The sequence below is a fragment of the Leptidea sinapis genome, chromosome 5 (genome assembly GCF_905404315.1).
Source record: "Leptidea sinapis chromosome 5, ilLepSina1.1, whole genome shotgun sequence".
Taxonomy (NCBI): Eukaryota; Metazoa; Arthropoda; class Insecta; order Lepidoptera; family Pieridae; genus Leptidea; species Leptidea sinapis.
In genome coordinates, this window is record NC_066269.1 from 12,075,177 (window position 1) to 12,099,147 (window position 23,971).

At 36.8% G+C, this 23,971-nt stretch overlaps 1 protein-coding gene across 3 annotated transcripts in view; it reads right to left on the reverse strand.

Annotated features, from left to right (window-relative positions):
* LOC126980137 (tau-tubulin kinase homolog Asator) overlaps positions 1-23,971 on the reverse strand; it is a 103,519-nt gene that overhangs the window by 40,150 nt on the left and 39,398 nt on the right. For all 3 annotated transcript variants that reach the window (XM_050829711.1, XM_050829712.1, XM_050829710.1), the window contains exons 3-11: positions 10,368-10,426; positions 9,209-9,291; positions 5,943-6,004; positions 4,635-4,773; positions 4,315-4,465; positions 2,927-3,068; positions 2,212-2,284; positions 1,251-1,380; positions 33-172 (exon numbers count right to left, since the gene is read on the reverse strand). In XM_050829711.1, coding sequence (XP_050685668.1) covers positions 33-172; positions 1,251-1,380; positions 2,212-2,284; positions 2,927-3,068; positions 4,315-4,465; positions 4,635-4,773; positions 5,943-6,004; positions 9,209-9,291; positions 10,368-10,426 — 979 coding nt within the window. The remainder of the gene's footprint in view (positions 1-32; positions 173-1,250; positions 1,381-2,211; positions 2,285-2,926; positions 3,069-4,314; positions 4,466-4,634; positions 4,774-5,942; positions 6,005-9,208; positions 9,292-10,367; positions 10,427-23,971) is intronic.

The window sequence follows — 23,971 nt, forward strand, 5'->3', positions numbered from 1 at the left end:
TGCAGACTTATAGAACCAGTGTCGTATGTTACCTGCTCCTTATCCTTTATCTTCCTCCAAGGCAGCTGCCCGTTGACGAACTCCACCAGCATGTAGAAGAGTGACCAGAGATCGTCGTGTCGCCCCATTTCCTTGTTCTTGTGGGCGTTGATTGAAGCGTACCGTACTGTGCCTTAAACATATTAAACGTTCCATGTCAATTTGGCACGAAACATCAAACAAAAACTACCAATAAATAGATTTATTTATCAATATGTTACAGACTCAAGACTCGATATAATTATAGACTCAAGTTATGAATATATACAATATCACTTTGTGTTGATGTTATTTACATGGAATTTTACAAGGCTTTCAATAAATTTGATCATAATATACTTTTTGAGAAAAGAAAACGTAATAAAGGTGTGAATGGAAGCTTACTGAAATGGTTATAGTCTTATCGAATAGATCGGTATATAATAAGAAAACGGTTTTATTTCAATACCGGGAGCGGGCGTACCACAAGGTTCTTATTCAGGGCCTCTGCTATTTAAAGATATAAGGATTGAAACTTCTCTTGTTTGTTTACCCAATAAGTGAAACGCTAAGCTAATCCTCCTATGTTCGACTCTTGAGACCAAAATCCATCTACAGGATCTACTTTACAGATTTACTGCTCAAACGCAATAATTTGACAAATGTATCTTTTTAAATCTTAGCGAGGCTTATGTTCGAGTACCGTATTTTCCATTAATCGTTAAATAAACTAGAAACTGAGTTATTACAATAAACAAACAACTAACAAAACAATCACAAACGACAGTAGTTAAAGAGTCGTAAAAATAAAGGCCTATTATTTTATTATGCTAGCGCTGCCACCCGCAGTTTACTTTGTGCCTTGACAATACGTGACAACGTATTCATTAATATGGTTCACACTCATTACAGTTGATACCAGTGGGAGGCTCCTTTGCACAGGATGCCGGCTAGATAATGGGTACCACAACGGCGTCTATATCTGCTGTGAAGCAGAAATGTCTAAGCGTTACTGTGTTTCGGTCTGAAGGGCGCCGTAGCTATTGAAATAACTGGTCAAATGAGACTTAACTTGTCTTAACTTGGTTTGTCAAGAATCCTGAGTGGCACTGCATTGTAATGGGTAGGCCGTATGAATTACCATCAGCTGAACGTCCTGCCCTTCTCGTCCCTTATTTTCATAAAAAAAAAATAGATGATGCCGCATGTTAGTCTGTATGTCGGTGGTATACCTCGGAAGCCGGCGGCGGCTCGTGGTGGTCGCACGGCTCCAGTGCTGGTGGTGTACTGTCGCGCCAGACCGAAGTCCAACATGTACACACGACGGGCAGTAGACGGGTGGCGCCCGATGCTGAAGTTGCTCTGGAACATGATGGACACGGTATTGACACAAGTACAGAGTAACTCAGCGATCTCCAAATTCAAATATTTTTATTTTAACTAGGATGTGACATCACTTATTGAGTGTCAAAAACTACCACCCATTCCAAAACGAATGCCTCAGACCTGAGAAGAATGGGCGCAACAAACTCAGCGGGCTTTTTTATTCATCGAAAAAATATGTTTACAAAGTAATATTGTACAATTAAACTTATTATTTAATAGCCTGAGAGCGGTCCACTCCCAATCTGTGGTATCATTAAGAAAGCCATTTATGTTATAGTAATCTTAACCACACAAACGTTTTTAACAATTCTTTTGAATAACGCAATACTTTTGTTTTGTACATTTTCTGGGATCTTCTTGTGAAAGCATATACAACACCCCACAAAAGACTTACTTACTCGACTTAACTGAGTAGTAGGCATGATAAGCTTACGTCTGTTCCTGTATTAACATTTATAACAGCTTTTAGCAAATTAACTTATGTGTCTATGAACATACATTATATTATATCAAGAATATATTGAAAAACAACAGTCAAGATGTTAATTTCTTTGAATTTTGCTCTCAATGATTCTTTTGCACCTAGGTTACAGGTACGAAGGGCGCCGTAATTAGTGAAATTACTGTACAAATGAGACTTAACATCTTACGTCTCAAGGCTACAAGCGCAATTATAGTACCGCTCAGAATTTTTAGGTTTTTCAATAATCCTGAGCGGTACTGCATTGTAATGGACAGGGCGTATCAATTACAATGAGCTGAACGTCCTGCTTGTCTCGTCCCTTATATTCCTTAAAAAAAACTCACCGGTTTGATATCTCTGTGCAGAAATCCCACGGAGTGTATAGAGTCGATCGCCTTCAATATCTGCAGCCCGAGTCTGTAACGAGAGAACGGCTTATTATATGTTCGGTATAATCGACGCGCTATCAGGTCAAAGTCAAACAAACTTTATTCAATTAAGCTTAAACTTTAAATTACTGAATCCAGCATATGTTCGGAAAAAGTAGAGCTCGTGAGAAGAACATACAAGAAACTCAACGGCCACTCTTTTCAATCAATAGAGTATTTTACAATGGCTGTATACCATTGTAAATACAAAATAAATTAGTTTGTAAGGCGCTGCATCCAATATATGAATTGTGATAATTAAAAGCGTTTTATACCACAACGGCGCCTATTTCTGTCGTATAACAGTTATTTATAAGCATTACTGTTTCGGTCTGTAGCTAGTGAAATTACTGGGCAAATGAGACTTAACATCTTATGTCTCAAGGTGACGAGCGCAGATGTAGTGCCGTTCTCAATTATTGGATTTTAAAGAATCCTGAGCGGCAATGCATTGTAATGGGCAGAGCGTATCAATTACCATCAGTTGAACGTCCTGCTTGTCTCGTCCCTTATTGTCATAAAAGAACATCTCTGTGAATAAATTACAAGACCCTATATCAGAGTGATGTATGTGTGGTGTATGTTAAGGTGTGGTCGGGTGTGTTAGGGTGCGGCCCCACTGCGAGCGTACCGCAGCGTGGTGGAGAGGGAGAAGGCGCCGCGCGGCTGCGCCCGTCGCAGCTCAGCCAGGTTGCGGCCCTGCAGCTGCATCACCACGTAGTTAAAGCGTGCATTGCGTCCGCACCCGATGAACCGGCACACGTGCTCCTTGCCTAGCAACAACCAACCAACTCTAATTATCGAAATTATTATTTAGTAGGTAATTAAATAGAGAATAAATACGGTTTTCACTCTCCCATTGCACTCGGACGGTAACTCCCATAGTCCAAACCTGATTCCTGCCGCGGAATTCCACCTTCGCACGACACGCCCCAAGTTAGGATATCATCCCCACCATCTGGATGTGTATGTGTGGCGGTCCTCCACAGTGCGGTTTTCAAGGAGCTTTCTTCCTCGTACTACAAAGCTGTGGAATGAGCTTCCTTGTGCGGTGTTTCCGGGACGATACGACATGGGTACCTTCAAAAAAAGCGCGTAAACCTTCCTTAAAAGCCGGCAACGCCCTTGTGATTCCTCTGGTGTTGCAAGAGAATGTGGGCGGCGGTGATCACTTAACACCAGATGACCCGTACGCTCGTTTGTCCTGCTATTCCATAAAAAAAAGGGTAGGTCGAGATCCGAGTGCACTCAGACGAAGGCATCTGATCCGCTGACTCAGACGCTATTCTATTCATACGAGTTCGCTGGGATCATTTTATAAAAATCAAAATGGCATAATTTAAAAAGCGCAATGAACTATTTACAACAAGTTGAGCAATGCGCTGTAACAGACATTACGTCTTCAAAAGAAAATTGCTTTCTTTATGGCTACACACTCTAGACCACCGTGGCCGTTAAAGTAATTCAAGAGAAATAATTGATAGACTTTTATCAGTCGGAGAACTGCTAGGACTTGACCGAAGTCCGTTATGAAGTTTTTATGGGTTTTTTTCATCGAATGGGACACGTTGGAACGTCAACCGAGACGTGGTCGACCAGAAAGTTAGAATGAAGCCAATGCCAATGCTCTCTATAGAGAATTTTATAATAACAAAAGACGAGAATGACATTTACCAGTAAAGTAGTAATGCCTCCTGCTTGAGACACTACATGTTAATGATCAGTAGGCACATGTTTGACGGACAGATGGCCGGTGGGGCAGTAAAGTCCTCGAATGGCGACCAAGTACCGGAAGACGCAGTAGACCAAGATCGACCGATGATCTGGTCAAGATCGGCGGAATAAGTTGGACGAAGGTAACACAGGACCGATTATCGTGGCGATCTTTGGAGAGGCCTTTATCCAGTAGTAGACGTTTTCCGGCTAATAAGATGATAGCTTAGTAGCCCGGTATTGTCAAACCGAACCACAACTGCTAACTGCAGTTCAGCTAGGTGACAGACACCTGTGAGCACCAACCTTGTAGCTTCTTTAAGACAGCCACCTCCATCTTGAGCACCTGCTTGGCCTGCCGCGCAGACTCCACCTTGAGCGCGACCTGCTCTTGGGTCACCAGGTCCAACCCCTCGTAGATCTCGCCGAACCCACCGCCTCCGATTTTCTTCATTACCTGATGTTATAAAGAAATGCTGATTACATGAGAAAAATAAGTATTTGAGTAACTTTTGTTATCTGTATGAGTTAATGTACAGCGCCGCTCGGACATGTCTAACGACCTTTTAATAGGCGATAGTGAGTCTATTTGTTTGTAGTACATCAATGGTGGGTGTGCGACATACCTTCCACCTCTCCTTGACCACGTGGCCGGGCTGCAGCAGATCCTCGGTGGCCATGGTGATGTGGTGCGCGCGCCGGGATGTGTCGCAGCGAGACGCCTCGCGCGACCGGTTCCCGCCGAAATTCGGGAGGGTCCGGGACCTACAAAAGACCAATGACAGTCTTTGAACAAGAACTTGCCACATCGTTATATATTCAACTCAGCCCATGGTATTTAACGTGCTAATTATATAAAATATATCAAAATCGGATCTTAATTAAATAATTCATTTAAAATGGAATTTGTTTTACAAATTTATTTATATGAGCTGCTCGAACTGTCGGTTGACCCAGTGCTCTGTTAACGGCTGGATCACTTGGCGTTACGTGGCGGCGACGCTTCATTGTGTGTCTTCTACCGCATTTATCATGGGAATGTGTTTCGAAGTACTGTTTCACCTGATTCAACTTGCCGCCGAATTCTACCTTCGTACGGCATAGCGCGGCGGTGATCACTTAACATCAGGTGACATGTGCGTTCGTTTGTGCTCCTTTTCGATTTGTTCGTCACTTACTTCACCGGTGCGACCGAATATTTTCATTTAAAAAAGGGAAAGCATTAAAAAAGCAAATCATTGGTCATTGCGATCCAAAATTAATTATTTAAGCTTCTTAAAGACGGTGATTTAAAGTTATTATTATTATAATGAAATTACCATTCGTGATAGCTATTTAATAGGTAAGTAGGTATCACTATGTCGTGGTCTTCCAACGCATACATTACTATTTGCAACTAATGTAGGATTGACAACGAAAGAATATTAATTTAAAATTAGAATTACATACCTATATTATATACTACTATTATAGACAAAACTAAGCTATTTTTATAAGTTAACCTTATACTAGGTAGGTACAGTTTTATGTAAAGACGAGTCTAATGTCATCAGAGGAGGTAAGAATCACGTGATACAAAGAGCGCTGTGCGATCTGTATTGCACCTTATTGTATGACCACAAGTCCCTATTTCTTTAATTGATATTGCGGAGTGAGACTTCTGTACTTGTAATTTTACATACTCTTTGATAATACTATAGATTCCGCTTATATGGAACAATAAGAAATAATAAAACACAAATATAACATGTCTACATTGTTGAATGATCAAACAAAAATTTGGTCTCTTCACCATTGTTACGTATCTCTTCCGGGGGTAATACGTCAGAATAGCCGACCAATCAATGTTAATATAGCTTTCTCAATATAATCTCACGTTAACGTATATCTAAGCTTATATTCTATCGATGTGTCAACTACCCGTTTCTGATTACCTTAACAAGGGGTTGGGCTGCACACGCGCCGCGCTGCCATCTTGCAGGCCGCGCACCGCTCTCTGTGAACATTGAAAACCACCATTGTTATTTATAACCGAGGCTCATGTATAAAGCTGGGAACATAATGAGAACTATCTGGAAAATAAATGTTCATTGAACTGTGTAAACTATCAGATGGAAAGCTCGAGGCTCGACCAGCCTTGGTAGTTAGTGACACGGACACAACTTGGCAGTTCGTCAATTAGGCTCCATTCGCACGGACGACATAATCGCAACTCGTCGTCCGTACTTGCGACATAACAAATACAAACAGAGGGTCAACTCCATCGCTCTGTCGCTGAATGTCTCGACGTCTATGCGCTCAAATATGCGAAGGTTGTATTTTCGCGTATTCACGTATTTTCTAAACTAATATTATAAAGAGGAAACATTTGTGTTTATGTATGTATGTTTGTAATGTTTTCACACAAAACTTCTGAACGGATTTCAAAAATTCTTTCACCATTAGAAAGCTGCATCTTCACTAAGTGACATAGGATATAAGGATATTTTGCACTTTAAAAAAAAGGGATCCTTAATAAAATGCAATTATATAACTCAAGATGTATAAAAATTAGTCGTAAAAAAACTGTCATCGCTTGCGCTGCGGAAACTATTGATGATAGAATAAATACATATTCTACAGTATTATAGAACGTATCAATATCTGCAAAAAAAGTCCGCGATACCATGTGACCAACTACTGTAGTTATGCCACTATAACTACTTTTTTTAGATTTTAAAAGTTATATAACGGTCTTCAATAAAATATATTTTAAAATATATATTTCAATACATGTAATATACTCTTTAAATTATTAAACTCGAACATTCCAGTCAAAAGATATATATATAATTATCGTATTCTTTTTTTTATGACAGTTAGGGACGAGACGAACAGGACGTTCAGCTGATGGTAATTGATACGCCCTGAACATTGCAGTGCCGCTCAGGATTCTTGAAAAACCCGAAAAATCTGAGCGTCACTACAACTGTGCTCGTCACCTTGAGACATAAGATGTTAAGTCTCATTTGCCCAGTAATTTCACTAGCTACGGCGCCCTTCAGACCGAAAAACAGTAACGCTTACACATTACTGCTTCACGGCAGTAATAGGCGCCGTTGTGGTACCCATAATATAGCCGGTATCCTGTGCAACGGAGCCTCCCACTGGTATTCTTCGTCTTTCGAAACCGAATTCGAAGAGGATTCCGATTCGCTAAACCGTTTCAACTTTTAATACGCTCCTAACAAAATCAACTCAAACAAAATTAGAACACCGTACAACTACTGTGGCATTATCTGTCGTGTTGATTTCAATCATTTTGTTTATAATTCAACGTACCATACTCATGTCATTATGTTTGCTATCCGTTTACCACGCATTTATTACGAAGATTTTTATTATATCCTTTATTTTAATATCTCTTATTCTATTCGTAAAACATCACAAATATGAAATACCAACCACTTCTCTGAATTTTTTTTTTGGTTGCTCAAAAATCGAATATTTAGACATATGTATTTATTATTTTTAATTAAGATTAAACTCCCAGCTCTCAAACTCTTTCGTAAATCCTACTACTTCACAGCTGAATATCTAATTGATCGGACAGCCTGGGACTAGATTATGATTATTTTATAGCAATAACAATTGGCAGTAAAATATTGTGTATTTTATTAAAAAGAATGCTGGGAGAATTTCTTGGGCGTTCTCATTTGTTTCCGAAGCGGTAGTAGTTATCATTAGAAATGACATCAAAAAGAATTCGAAAGGAATCAATTTTGTGAAAATAAATGCCAGCTTATTGATGTAAAATGAAATAAAGTTTGCATAGATCTGATATACTCTGATCTCTCAAAGGTTGACCACGTCGCTACAGGCCTTGACCCAGGTAGTAGTAGTCGGTCGGAGGTATAGCTCGTGTGTTGTGTCACAAATAGCAGAGGCTGAGGGTCGCATTAGTGCTGCCTTTTGAGCACAAACTATTCTAATCATCTGAAGCTTTAAAGCGAGATACAATGTCTTCACCAAAATTTATATCTTATACCTTTAAACGAGCAGTTCTTTATATAATCTGAATCTCGAAAACGGCTCCAACGATTTTCATAAAATTTAGTACACAGGGGATTTCGGGGGCGATAAATTGATCTAGCTAGATTTCTATGTAGTTTTATCCGTGTTTTAATGAGAAACAGCTACAATAACATTAGAATACAAAGGTAAATTTCGTCACTATATACAAGACTAGTTAGCTCAATACATTGGGTGATCCGGAAAGCAGAAGACCCCGGTGCGAATCCAGATCTCCTATTAGTTTTTTTGTTCAAGTTTTGTACATTCTTAAAAATCCGAGCAAGGCTCGGCCGTCCGGATATTTATGTTAAAACATCCAAAACTTGTTACAATCAATGTTAAAAATTTGGCCACAAAATAATCCATACTAAAAATCTTTACTTTTAATTGTGCATATTTTAAACGCAACCCAACGCAAAAGTAAGTATATAATAAATGTTTCATTTTTAATTCAATTTGAAAACATCTTTACTGTCATCAAAGTCAACATTATATACAAAAGTCAACATTAATTGAGCAAGTTACGCGAATCAAAAGATTCGCGTAACTGCTACTGTAACGAAAATCTGTTGCAGTAATAAAAATTACTGCAACAGATTTTGATAAATAAGTCGTATTGTATGTATATTTGTACATCCCCCCAGTTTGTCAGAACCTCACGGACGTCATCATCATCATATCAGCCGGAAGACGTCCACTGCTGGACAAAAGCCCCCAAAAAGATCGGTCCTGCGCTGCATCATCCAACATATTCCGGCGATCTAGACCAGATCATCGGTCCATCTTGTGTGGGCCTAACAGTACTACGTCTTCCGGTACGTGGTCGCCATTCGAGGACTTTACTGCCCCAACGGCCATATGTCCTTCGAGCTATGTGCCCTGCCCACTGCCACATCAGTTTCACAATCTTCTGGGCTATGTCAGTGACATTGCTTCTCCCACGGATCTCCTCATTTCTGAAACTCCGACCATAATAGCCCGCTCCATAACGCAAATGGTTTATGAAGCGGGCGACTATGAATTTCTTCATAAGGCCCAAAGTTTTCGATCACGTCCGCGTTCCAGACGGACGTATTAATTTGAAATTTTTAAATATTTTTTTTAAATTTTAACATTTAATAATGTGTGGTTCACTGAAGCTCATCACCTGGGGCTCATGTCTGCGCGGGGGCTGCTTCTCGTCAGGCCCGGAGCCCTGCGAGGCGGTGTCTCCGGATGACGAGGACGACTCTGAAACATTCACACATATATATATATATATATATATTACAAGGTTTTATAAGAGATGAAAATAAGGGACGAGACGAGCAGAACGTTCAGCTGATAGTAATTAATACGCCCTACGGATTACATTGCAGTGCCGCTCAGGATTCTTGCAAAACCCAAAAATTCTGAGCGGCACTACAATTGAGCTCGTCACCTTGAGACATAAGTTTTTAAGTCTCATTTACCCAATTACCATTAATAATAATTAATAACTTGAACATACAAATAAAAGAACAATTTCTACTTCCTATACTTAAGTTAGTATATAAGAGTATTTAATATATTCACTTCCCACACAGTGAAGCTTCTTAAAGTTTAAGTTTTTGTTATTATATTGTAAGCTATAAACTACATTGTACATTAAATAAATATAATAAAAAAGAGTTTTTAAATAGGTATGAGTATTATTCGGTAATTTTAGGAAGTAAGTAGTTTATATTAAAGTAATATATCAAAACATTATATTAAATTATTTTAAGGATGCCGGGACAACATGCATTTTTGTACGGGGGTTAAAGTAATTACTGTATATCAAGTTAATTCCCGTACAAAAATGCATGTTGTCCTATAATAATATATAATATAAACGATACGTCTAAATAGTGCAGGCCAGGTTAATTACATTAGTGTGCATGACAAGCTCAGTCTTACACATACGACACGTCAGTAATTTAGTTTTGGTGTGCGTGAATTTGCTCAAAGTAGTTCACCGCTATTTTTTCGAGGTGTTTACAGCAGTGTTTAATATTTGAACAAGTACACGTGTCCAGCATCTGTCTATTATACCTGTAATATATATCTGTAAGACTTACTGACAGAAAGACATATAATATTGTAAATGTATAATATTCAATTATACATATAGTAAAAGAAAAGTTTATTCAACAATTAAAATAGGGTATACAAAGGTATATACATTGTTTAATACATTTTTTGTCTACGAGCTCTTTACTTTGTGCAGCACTTCAGCATTTAGGGGCCATACAAGTAGTTTGTCAATAAGTATTCAGATGTTTGTATCCTCATCATCACCAACTCACCAGATCGTCGCCGCTGCACGTGCTGGAAGGCGTCTCGTTCACAGCCTCGCTCCGGATCCCTGCGACAAACCAACAATGGTGAATCACCATCCTACATTCAATAGATGGTATGTTACTATTTATGAGAAACTACTTCAAGTAGCCATTTAGCAGGAAGGCTGCATACAATACCCAAGGTGCTGACGTCTCTTGATTGTATCAATGAGGTTTGTTTTTTTATGAAAATAAGGGACGAGACGAGCAGGACGGTCTGCTGATGGTAATTGATGCGCCCTGCTCATTACAATGCAGTGCCGCTCAGGATTCTTGAAAACCCCCAAAAATTCTGAGCGGCACTACAACTGCGCTCGTCACCTTGAGATATAAGATGTTAAGTCTCATTTGCCCAGTAATTTCACTAGCTACGGCGCCCTTCAGACCGAAACACGGTAATGCTTACACATTACTGCTTCACGGCAGAAATAGGTGCCGTTGTGGTACCCATAATCTAGCCGGCATCCTGTGCAAAGGAGCCTCCCACTGGTAAGTGTAAAGGTAAGGTCTTATTGGTTTGATTTTTGAGATAAAAACCTTTTTATTACCCGCATTGGATACTTTTTGATAGGGGAAAATGGAAGACTGCCTCACGATATTAATCCTACTAATATTACAAATGCTAAAGTTTGTGAGTGTGTGTGTATGTTTGTATGTTTGTTACTTACTCACGCAAATACTGAATGGATTTTAATGCAACCTTACAATAATATAGCTTACACAACTGAAATGATAGGGTTTTATTATAGGGTCTAGTATAAGAAGCCAGAAGACTACACTTAATAATTAATTAATAGAAAATCTATGGGTTCGCGTCACCGACATGCTCATGACTGGCACACGCGATAAATAAATAATTAAAAAAGAAATATATATATTTCTTTTTTAATTCATTCATTCATTACATTCATTAATTCAAAAAGTGTCTAGCTATATATGTATATAGCTAGACACTTTTTGGATGGGTGTAATCTCGTGAGTTCGCGTCACCGAAATGCATATAGCAGTATATCTGTAGCTATACAGCTTCTACTCGGTATTAGGCATGATTTTAAACGTAATAGTTGCCCCGTGTAACTACCAGGACCGCCGAAACTCATCAATCATTGATAAGGAATTGTCACCAGGAAGTGATACAATGTTTAGTCGATACGAGTTGGTGGCGGCCGCGGAGGTAGATACCCGGACGGGCATGCAACACGCATTACGGATGTACTCCACTGTATCCATTATCGAATACTTCCCGGGTGCGTGCCACCAATCGAATGCCTATCTAAAACCAATATCAAAATAGAAACGACATGTATTTTTGTTTGCGTCGACAGATTAGAGATCTCTTAATCGTAATTTAATCGTAAGTTGCGATAGTGTAACAATAGATAAAATTCGTATCGTAAAAGACACATTATTAGTAAAACTTTAGTTAAAAAGAGGAAGACTTCTATTTTATCATCACATTCAGCTTGAACGATTGCAGCCGAGCGTAAATTAAAGATCTTAACAATTCGTTATGTTTTAAAGTGATCCATCACTAATTAAAATTTATCAAGTACGCAAAACCGCGGCCTCTCGCGTTCTATACAACTGAGCCAACCGTTCGAGTGGCGTATCGTTAGTAAACCCTGTATGTCTTGTTCAACTCTCAGGTTGTGGCTTCATCTACAGGATCTACTTTACAGTTGATAACCTGCTCAACCCTAATAATTGCATATTAGGAAATTGACTTGAGCTGTCGCTCTTTCAAATCTAAAAAAATTGTTATTTTTTTAAAGTGATAAACCCTCACTTCCGGGATTAATTACACAAATTAAATGAGAACGGCATCTGGTGTACCGCCCTATTAAAAGAATGTTTTGGGTTTATATTTTCCCAACTTTAGTATTTCGCAACTGGCTCTTTTTTCAGTTTTTCAAATATTTTTTTAAAGTAGGGGGAAGAAAATAATTAAATAAAACTCAATTTACAAACAGAAACGGAACGCCATTATTTTAATTATTTTACAACCTTTTTCGGGGATGCCCATCGATTGTTTTAAATCTTTCAAGCCAAAAAAAGAACAACTGTCATGTCAAAGTGAAAATCAGGGTATTTGAATTTCACATTTGCAAAAACGTGAAACTCTATTTACTAGCTGTTTTATGTCGTGTATTGTGTGTTTTTTTGAAACATTGGCTTATTTATTGCTACATCTTTTCCCAACGACGTTGAGTTTGTGCTCCTTCGTTCAAAAACACAGTTCGTACTGTTTGCGAAAGGACGCTTATTACGTTGTTTTGATTTTGCGTAAAGGATGCTGTGTTGTGTTAATACCTACGTCTTATTTTGTGCTGTGATTGTGGAGTCGAATCTGAACTATTGCAGCAAAAATGCGAATCGTGCGTGTGGCAGAGAGCAAGTGGCAGTTAAAAAAATTCAATTGTTGCAGATGGTACTTTTGGGGAACCTGATCTTGCGTCAGAGCAAAAACCAGCCATTACAATCGCAGACGCAACATACTTATACACTAAACTTACTTATACTTAAACATCAAGAATTATTTCGTAAAATGCACCCTGTTTTTATAATGAAATTGTTTCACAGCAGAACTGTCAAACTGTCCGTCAATAAATTCTCGCATGGAAAATATTATGTCCATACAAAACAAATATTAGAAATAAAAATAATTATGGGTCCCAAATCGAAATAAAAACTATCCTATCTCTCAAGTTACCAAACTGCACTCCATGAAGTAATCCCCATTAAAATCCGTTCATTAGTTTAGGAGTCCATTGCGGACAAACACCGTGTCACGTAATTTATATATATTAAGATATTACACGTAACATGTCAACTGGCGACCCGATCGAGTTACATTTGTTGACTAGGTAGGATGACGGCTAGATTTTGTGTACCAAAACGGCGCCTGTTTCTGGCGTAAAGCAGTAATGTGTAAGCATTATTGTGTTTCGGTTATAAGCCCGCCGTAGCTAGTTAAATTACTTGGATGAAATGAGACTTAACATTTAATATCTTTAGGTGACAAGCGCAATTGTATTGCCGCCCAGTATTTTTGGATTTGCCAAGAATTGCAGCAAAAATGCGAATCGTGCGTGTGGCAGAGAGCAAGTGGCAGCAAAAAAATTCAATTGTTGCAGATGGTACTCTTGGGGAACCTGATCTTGCGTCAGAGCAAAAACCAGCCATTACAATCGCAGACGCAACATATTTATACACTCAGAAGAGTTCCAATTATTTGCTTCAAACTATGGCCGACTTGATTCTTTTTGCTTGTGGCACCTATCAAATAAAGCAGGCGCGTTCATATGTCGGTGAACATATCAGGTTTCATGGTATTTACACATTAGAAGTGAGCCGTGACCAAATACCAGGATTGCAGGGAATAAATCCAATGCTGCTTCGGGCAAAAATAAAGTCTCTCCACTCTTCAGGAAAAACATAATTTGTTTTTATTGTAACTGAACGAGGTAATCGTGGCAGAGAAGCAATAATAAGTTATTATTGCAACTGCATTGTAGGACTGAGAACTGTGGGGTGTTGCTTCCATGTGATGAGTATCATCTGCTACCTGGGCTATGCTCGCCATGAGGGAGTGACGCGACCAGCTAACTTCTTGGATGACGTTATTTTAAGAGTGTAGTTGATTGAAAAGGCGCCACTATCCATACGTTTATATACTACATGTAGATCTGTCTCAATAAACACCATTTAATGAAAAAGTTGTTTTTGTTATTCAAAATATGCAAGTAGTATATTATGAAGTAGTAGTAGACTGCCTGGTGGGAGTTCTAAAGTATCCTAGAACATGAGAAAATTGTGGTTTTACACGAAGAAAACCGCTGCTGCTAGTTGAGCAGTAGGTAGTATTTAACAGACTTCAAAAAAGGAGGAGGTTCCACTCAGAGTCACCGACAGCTTCCGAACTATCTGGAGTCCTAACCGAGATGTCAACACACAGATTATTATTTTGACATTGCCCAATCCCTTCTTAATATTATAAGTGTGAATGCAAGTTTGTTTGTTACGCTTTCACGCCGGAGCTACTGAACCGATTTTGATGAAATTTGGTACAGCGATAGACGAGACTACATTTTACTCGAAAAAATAATAGGTTAAGTTGGCCATAGTAATCTTCCTCGAAATAAGATTCTTATAATATGTTGGGAACGGGAGCGAAAACGGGAACCGGATCTGGAATAGGATATGCGATAATCTTCAATTCCAAACTTGCTTATTACTTTTAAAAACCCTTTATCTACGTGGACGAAGTCGCAGGCATCTGCTTGTATGTATATATTCGAAGCGTGTAAATTTATAAAACAAAATAATCATTTATTTAAATAGGCCACTGAATTGAATCCTCATTCCACCAGATTACCGGGTTAGACTGGTTTATGGCCACTGTCCCAGAACAACATTATACCTAAATAGTATCTACGCAATGTATATAAAATTATTTAATCATCTACCTTTAGAAATAAAAAACTTACCACAGAAACGATTTACTGAACTCCTGTTTCAATGGTTAATCAACAATTACCCGAATAGAAGACACTGCAATAAATTTAAGATCTAGAATGAATACTGTATTCGACGGAACAAACAAATTTCATTTCAGATACACCAGTGACCAGACCATACACTCCACACAATTGTTAGAGTAAAACAAGTACAATCATTGTTTACATGAGCTGTCTCAATATAATTACAAATGTACAACATCCATTTAGATAAGACTACAACGATCAAGCATGGATATATATTATGTTTATATGATACAAGCTGCCCCGACAGACGTTGTTCTGTAGATAATAATAAAAATACTGTTATATAGGAATTTGCCAATAATAATTCAAAACATCAAGAATTATTTCGTAAAATATGCTCCCTGTTGTTATAATGATTATTTCGTAAAATATGCTCCCTGTTGTTATAATGAAATTGTTTCACAGCAGAACTGTCAAACTGTGCGTCAATAAATTCTCGCATGGAAAATATTATGTCCATACAAAACAAATATTAGAAATAAAAATAATTATGGGTCCCAAATCGAAATAAAAACAATCCTATCTCTCAAGTTGGACCAAACTGCACTCCATGAAGTAATCCCCATTAAAATCCGTTCATCAGTTTAGGAGTCCATCGCGGACAAACACGTGTCACGTAATTTATATATATTAAGATATTACACGTAACATGTCAACTGGCGACCTGATCGAGTTACATTTGTTGACTAGGTAGGATGACGGCTAGATTTTGTGTACAAAAACGGCGCCTGTTTCTGGCGTGAAGCAGTAATGTGTAAGCATTATTGTGTTTCGGTTATAAGGCCGCCGTAGCTAGTTAAATTACTGGGATGAAATGAGACTTAACATTTAATATCTTTAGGTGACAAGCGCAATTGTATTGCCGCTCAGTATTTTTGGATTTGCCAAGAATCCTGAGCGGCACTGCATTTTGATGGGCAGGGCTTATCAATAACCATCAGCTGAACGTCCTACTCGTCTCGTTATTTATTTTCATAAAAATAACATTTGTTATACATTTTGAAAAAAAAAACAATGCATTTATGTTTTATTCAAATCGGAAGTTTCAGAGTGAAGGAGGGGACGGTTATTTAGAAGGAAAAACAAGCGTAAATCTGATGTTAAGTGATCTTTAGGCTACCATATTTTTACTATAAACTTAACTTTATTCCATAAAAGGTGTTTATGTTGACAAAGCTTAGGTTATCAAGGGAGCACGATTGAGGCCTTTGAGCAGAGCTATTAATAATGAAAGAGCAATGACATTTATAAGTCCCATACAACGTGTGTCATTGTAGACATCATGAAGTTGTAGTGCCTGCCCCCCGGAGATAACGAATCCTCTGTATCGGAAACATAGAGACCAGATGCCAAGTGATCACCTCCGCCCGTAGTCCCTTACTAAGCCATGACAATAGTGCTATGGTCAGCGGCGTGCATTGGTTTTCTGGGTGGAGGCACTATGGATCTAACTAGTCGTAGTTCAGATTTGGAATAAGCAAAGCCTGGTTTACAGTAGGTATTTAGTATCTAGAGTAAGAAAAAAATTTATCAGTGAATGTTCAATAGAAGTTAAATATTAACGGAATTAAACTAAATTAACTTAAACACTAGTGCTATATTTATTAAGGTTCATAAGGAGGTAGGCACTGCCTAATTGCCTATATGATATGCACACCCCTGGCTACAGTTTAATATGTCATGGCGAAAGGGCGCCATAACACTATTACACTCTTTTTTTTATTTTATGGAATAGCAGGACAAACGAGCGTACGGTCACCTTGTGTTAAGTGATCACCGCCGCCCACATTATCTTGCAACACCAGAGGAATCACAAGAGCGTTGCCAGCCTTTAAGGAAGGTGTACGCGCTTTTTTTGAGGGTACCCATGTCGTATCGTCCTGGAAACACCGCACAAGGAAGCTCATTCCACAGCTTTGTAGTACGTGGAAGAAAGCTCCATGAAAACCGCACTGTGGAGGACCGCCACACATCCAGATGGTGGGGATGATATCCTAACTTTTCTGTATTCGTGTACTTGAAAATACGAAACAATGATATTTTTCAGTTTGCTGTGATGTTCAAACGTAAACCTCATACACTCACCTAAACTGGTAACAAGTTCTAGTAATTCTTCCTCATGGTGTTTCGAAAGAGCTTGAGCTGAGGTGTCCACCTACCATTAGGCTTATTTGTCTTGCTATCAAGTTTGGATTTACATACAGTACATAAGTAATGATATATTTCATTAAAAAGAGGGCAATAAAAAGAATGCTGGGAGAGTTTCTTGCACCACTTCTCTCTCAGAGCGCCATTTGTTTCCGGAGTGGTAGTAGTGTCTAGTATATTAGAAATGACATCAAAAATAATTCTAAAGAAATCAATTTTGAGAAAATAAATGCCTTTTATGCCTTTTTAAGTAAGTACAGTTCCAGGCAAAGTTATTGGCCGCTCCGAACATGGCTACAGGTAAAACCCATTATAACTTCAGATTTAATTCTTGTGTATAATTATATTCTATAATAATAAATGTCATATAAACAAATTACATTATTCAAGTATCCCACCCCATACTGTAATTATTGTTGTTATGCGAAATGAACGCAGATTATGTTTGGCGATTTTAAGTATTTTTTTTAAATATATTTACTGTATATTTTTGTGTATGCCCATGTCTTACCTCGATTAATAATTTTCTTCGGCACTATGTTTGCAGCCAGAACCGTTTCCAGTGTTAATCAAGGGTTAATATTAATTTAAAAGCTAGCAAACAGAATTTTAACCACACTCAATGTTTTGACAACAGTCACTATTAAGAATTTTATGACAATCACTTCCAAAATATTTACTTTGAGCAAATATCAGATAGTTGTTATAAGAGCTATTATCTAATGGCAGATAATTAACATTAATTAACAAATTATAATGTGTACCTACTTAATGATGTTGGCTGCTTTAACAAAATCAACAAATAAATTTTAGGGTTGGCTGTTTCTAATTTCTATTCCTTTCAAGCTGCTATAAAGCAGTGTGGGTTAAATTTAATGTCTGTTGGCACGAATTTTAAGGGGATGGGATGTGTCGGGCAGGGGGAGTCCCCCTTTACCTACTCAATATTGTCAAGACGTGCCTCTGCGGCATGACTCATTTTGACAAATCATAAATAGCTGGAAACTTCGGCTCATTTATACGTCCACATAGACTATGACAGCTGTGATATCGTCGAAAAAAATTGAGTTTAGAACTAGCCTCTATTTTGAGAAATGCATGCACACTAACACAGGGACATACAAATCGGCGAGTGTGAGACATAGCTTGAAAAACAAACTAAACTAATATATGTAGCTTATTTTTATTGGTTGTATAACAGCAAGAGACTCTATCTAGACATATTAATTATCTAAGGTGGAAACAACATTTTACTTCTTTGTTTCTTTGTTAAATGCAAATTTATAAATGTCATCAAAACTCTGTCAAATACAAATAGTACAGCCACATTACAAGTATAATACATAGTATGTGCAAAAAGAATTTTCCCTGACCGATTCTAGCGTGGTGATTATACCTGTCTGATATGCTTTGTACTGGTCATTTTGAAAGGGACTCTTACCTCATTTATTGTATGGAAGTGGGAGTCAGTCAAAATTTAATTAACATAAGAAAAAAATTAAACAAATAGACAACAAATAAAACTGACAAATACCCTGCAACAAGCAATAAAATAAGGCAGGTCACAGATAGACCATAGAGTTGCTGACATTAAAAAATGTGCAGCAGACAACTGGCAAAATTTTGCAAAAGAAAGGAAAAATTGGAATGATAAAGAGGAGAGTTTCATCCATCAGGGATACTACTATATTAAATACTTAGGAATATTGTTAAAGCTCTCCTTAAAAATGTAATTGTAATCAATGAAATCTTAATAAATATAAATTATGTGACACATTCTCCTCCTCCTATACTAATAAGACTCCTAAACTAATGAACGGATTTTAATGAGGAATACTTCATGGAGTGCAGTTTAGTCCAACTTGAGAAATAGGATAGTTTTTGTTTCAATTTGGGACTCATAATTATTTTTATTCCAAATATTTGTTTTGTATGGACGTTTTTTCTATGAGATAATTTTGTGACATACGGTTTGAAAGTTCCGCTGTGAAACAATTTCATTATAACATTCAATATAATTCTTGATGGTGTTTTGAAATATTATTGGCAAATTCCTATAAAACAGTATTTTTTTTATCTACAGAACAACATCAATCGGGTCAGCTAGTTGTAGTATAAATAAAACTTTATTATACAAGATTTAGAAAATTTCCAGCTATGTGTTCACTAGCACTCTTACTATTGGGAGATTTTAGGTTCCTATAAAAAATAACCACAAAGGCAATATATGTCACTCTGATAACAATTAACAAACCAATTAATAATGCCCTAATTACGTAGCTCCAGAGGTAACAATACTGCTGAACTGGCCAGATGACCTGAGATGATACCAATACCTGAACCCTCTACTTTGGATGGCTTGCAGTCATAAGAAAACCACCACCTTTTTAAACAGGCATTATGTTTAATATAGGTGTCACTGACACTCATATAAATTAAATAAAAATATTAACACCGGGTGTCATCACGCAAAATAGGTGTGCTAAAGTCGTCGAGTTGTGGATTGTAGCCCATGATTACCTACATATATATAACACTAGGTGTATTGGCTGTCATTGGAGGTCTCATTATCTACCTTGAGGAAATGGGTTTTGGTGTATGGTGTTGTAGTAACACACCATAGCAAATAGGTGCACAGTAGATACACAGTTGCTCAAAATAGCCGATGATTATTTACACCTAATGCTACAATTTCGGTGAAATGGGTTTTTATTATTTTCTCCATTTGTCAATGTTAATAACATTTAAAGAATTCAGTAGCACACATAATATTTCTAAAAAAATAAAGCTTTTTTTTTATGTAGTATAAATATAGAAGCCAATTAATGATTAAGACACTGTGATCACAACGGCTTATAGCATACATGATAACCTTGCCTGTATCCCAGAATTAGATAGAGAGATTATTAACATACTGTGCCACAGTACTTAGTCAGACCATACTTTCCTAGCTTCATCCACCCACATTTATTACAACACCAGAAGAATTTCAATAAGATTGTAAGCTAATTTGAAATGCTATCAATTGTTTAGCTCACCAAAACACAAGAAAAATTGACAACTAATAGATTTGACCATAAAAAAGTCCAACCAATTTTTAATTTAACCCATTCATACCAATTTTTTCATATATTAGTACCTAACAAGTTTAATTAAATTAAAAATGATATTGGGTGACTTATAATTAATTCATCATGCTAACAAGGCCGATATCTACAATATTTTATCATATTTTTATTTATCTATCTACTTATTTAATTATTTGAAAATAATAATCATGATAAGAAAATTTTACATATTCTAAGATGAAAGAGACAAGGTGAGAAACCCGACCAAATAAATTAGGCTCTAACGTTATGCAATGTTCTGATATTACATCACTTTCCAACTCGATCGGCTTATACAAGAACGGGATGCATATATGCCATGCAATCCCACCCACATACAATCGATTTTTAGCAATTCTATAAGGGAATTTCGAACTAAAATGAGTATTACTTATGAAACTACGTCTAAAAGAAATGATTACATAAAGAAGCTAATGAAAACTTGTAACACGCATCACCTTACCGTGTATATGATCTTTCGCTCGGAGAATATAATTAGAATCCACTGATATTTAACTGAAAATACACCGCACTAATATTAACTATGCAACTTTTTATTTTTCTTAGTTATCACACATAATCTCGACTATAATTACTCTTTTTAATGTTGAATGCAACTTATTATTTCGCATTTGTTGCGATTTTTGCTCAACGAAACATCGATCGAGACACCATGTCAGAATTTCACTAATCTGAAGTTTGTTAGTCTGCTACTCAGCTGACGCTTGACGGATCACAGCTCCGAGGAATTTCACTTGTCACTTGAAATGTAAAGTTGACAAGATAGAGGACGTTAACCTCTTTAATTTGCATTGTATTATTTTTTTTTCATTTTGTGCCATGTAATTACTATTCATTAATATTAATATTATGACTGCAATAATTGACTATATTATTACGTAAAGTTCTAATATAAGACGTGGCTTTTCACTGAATTAGCAACAGTTTTCGAAGTTATAAAATAAACAATATTGGTCCATTTGGGTTAAATTGGCAAGGTGAAATAGCTTGACAAAAGGGTGCCCCACTAATTGAATGACAGCTATCGAGAAGCACGTATTGAGTTAGGCCTTGCATTGCTCAACAGGCACACAAACGAAGGCATATTAAATTGCATTGTTGACGAAAAATGGATTCTGCTCGACAATTGCAAGCGCTCAGCAAGTTGGTTAGATCCTGGTTCAGCACCTAAACAATTCCCCAAACGAAAACTGTCCTTAAAAAAGTGATGGCCAATGCTTGTTGGTCTAGCGCCGGTGTTATTCATTTCAGTTTCTTTCCAAATGGTATGAGCATCACTGCTGATTGTGAAGAACTGAACACAATGATGAAGAAGCTCGCACATCTCCTACTAGGTTTGGTCAATCGTTCGGCTACGCTGCCCCTGCACGTCATCGCGCGATCTGATACTGCAGCAGACGGTCTCCAAGTTACAAGAGCTGGAGACGGAAGTTTTCTGTCATCCACCGTACTCACCAGACCTTGCCTCTACTGACTTTTTCTAGAATTTGGATAAGTTCTTGGCAGGGAAAAATTCTATAACCGTTCAAAGGCAGTTCAAAATGCCTTTGAAGAATTTGTTGCCACGGGTGGCAACAAATTCGTCCAAAAGACTTTTTCAAAAAGGGCATCAATAAGCTACCACTACGTTGTAAAAATGCATTGATTGCATGAGTAATTACTTTGATTGCAGTAGTGAAAACTTGAACATTAACAATGACAAAAAATATATTTTATTATTAACGAATTACTTATATTCATTAATCATATTATCACATTCACAAACGTTTTTTTTTAATATTCATATTTTTATCACTAAAATTATAATTTTGATGTAGACTGTATGTAAACCCTTACATTTCATATCACCTTATATTTGGCGCTTGCAAAAAAACGTGCGTGCCTTTTTCCGTTATTTTCATATTTTGTTTAAATAATTTATTCAATACAGACATCTGTATTGAATCAATTCTCCTCGCAAATATGTTGAAACAGTGCGTATGAAACTCGTGAACAACTTGCTTACCAGGCCTTACTAGGCCAGGAATAGGGTATATGCATGTACCTTACATTTAGTTGAAATATTATTTTTTTTATCATTATTATTATTTATTTTATCTTAAATAGTTTTTTTTTATAAAATTTTTGCTGAGTTATAAATATTACATATACAAAAGTACAATAAATTCGCGCGAAATATAAAACATCGAAACGCAATTCTATTGGTTGAAGCGCAGTGTGACCTCAAAGTCTAGATAAACATAACAGTAAGCAATGGTATGGTTCCTAGATATTATTTTCGGTGGTTAGCGATATATTAAATTATTTGTTTGTTTTTTATTATTCAATGAGAAAAAATATAAAAGTCTTAAATTTTCTGTACATACGTATAGCAAATTGGATGATAAATTTACGAATAACTCAATATCGCGCCAACCGATTTCGATGATTCTTTTTTTATTGGAAAGGATATACTTCAAAAATAGTTTGGTAAGAGTTTGGTTAGTTTCTGATTGCGGAATCCATGGCAAAGTAGCGGAACTCTTCAATTAAGCGCTTACGTTCATTGCTGCATTGAAAAATTTAGTATATCTGCACATATTTACACAAGTTGTTTGTTAGTGTACTTCAAATTCACTAAAAATAAAAAATAATGTAAAAAAAACCACCGACTTCAAAAACACTATTCCAAAAAAATAGATATAAAATGCACTAAAAAGTTTTTTTTTTATTTTTATACTTTTTAGTGCATATTATATCTATTGTTTTTGAAATTTTTGAAGTGAAACTTCTTTAGAATTGTTGTGATTTCAAACCGGATACAACGGAAAAAAACGACAGGTAAGAGACACAAATACAAAAATGTGTAGGATGAAAGCAAAGAATGAGATAGAAATATGCATACTATTGAAGTGAAAACTTCTTTATCATCGTTGTAATTTGAAAGTCGATGAAACGAAAAAGCGACAGTAAAAAGAGCAGTCACATTAATTCATAATATTTAACATGGGAGATAATGAGATAGGAAGCATAATACAATGTTTTGGTACCAGGCGATCATAGTTAGAGAAGAGATTGTCTTAAGTATGGCGCGAGTATACCTTAATATATTCTGACTCCAAGCGCACGACGTTTTACTACATAGACACAATGAGAACATATCTGCTTAATATATATAAATCTCGTGTCACAATGTTTGTCCTCAATGGACTCCAAAACTAATGAACGGATTTTAATGGTGATTAATTCATGGAGTGCAGTTTGGTCCAACTTGAGAGATAGGGTAGTTTTTATTTCGATTTGGGACCCATAAATATTTTTATTTTCAATATTTGTTTTGTATGGACATATTGTCTATGAGAGAATTTAGTGACGCACGGTTTGACAGTTCCGCTGTGAAACAATTTCATTATAACAACAAGGAGCATATTATTATGTTACAATGAAAAATTATTGACAAATTCATCAAAAACGGTATTTTATTTATTATGTACAGAACAACGCCTGTCTGGTCAGCTAGTTGTTATATATATTAGTTGTGATAGGAATGTCTTTCATAGCGGTTGAAATCATGTGTCATCCTAGCAACACGTATCAGGAATTCATATGCAGTTTAGAGGTTCATGCACCATGCAGGTTTCACTTCTGACATGTGTACTTTGTACGCACGCAATGTTTTTTTTTTGTGGTAATTAATTTAATTTTTAAGTTTTCTCAATTCATATTTTCTCACATTAATTTCTAAAACTTTACTTAATATATAAATGCAGAA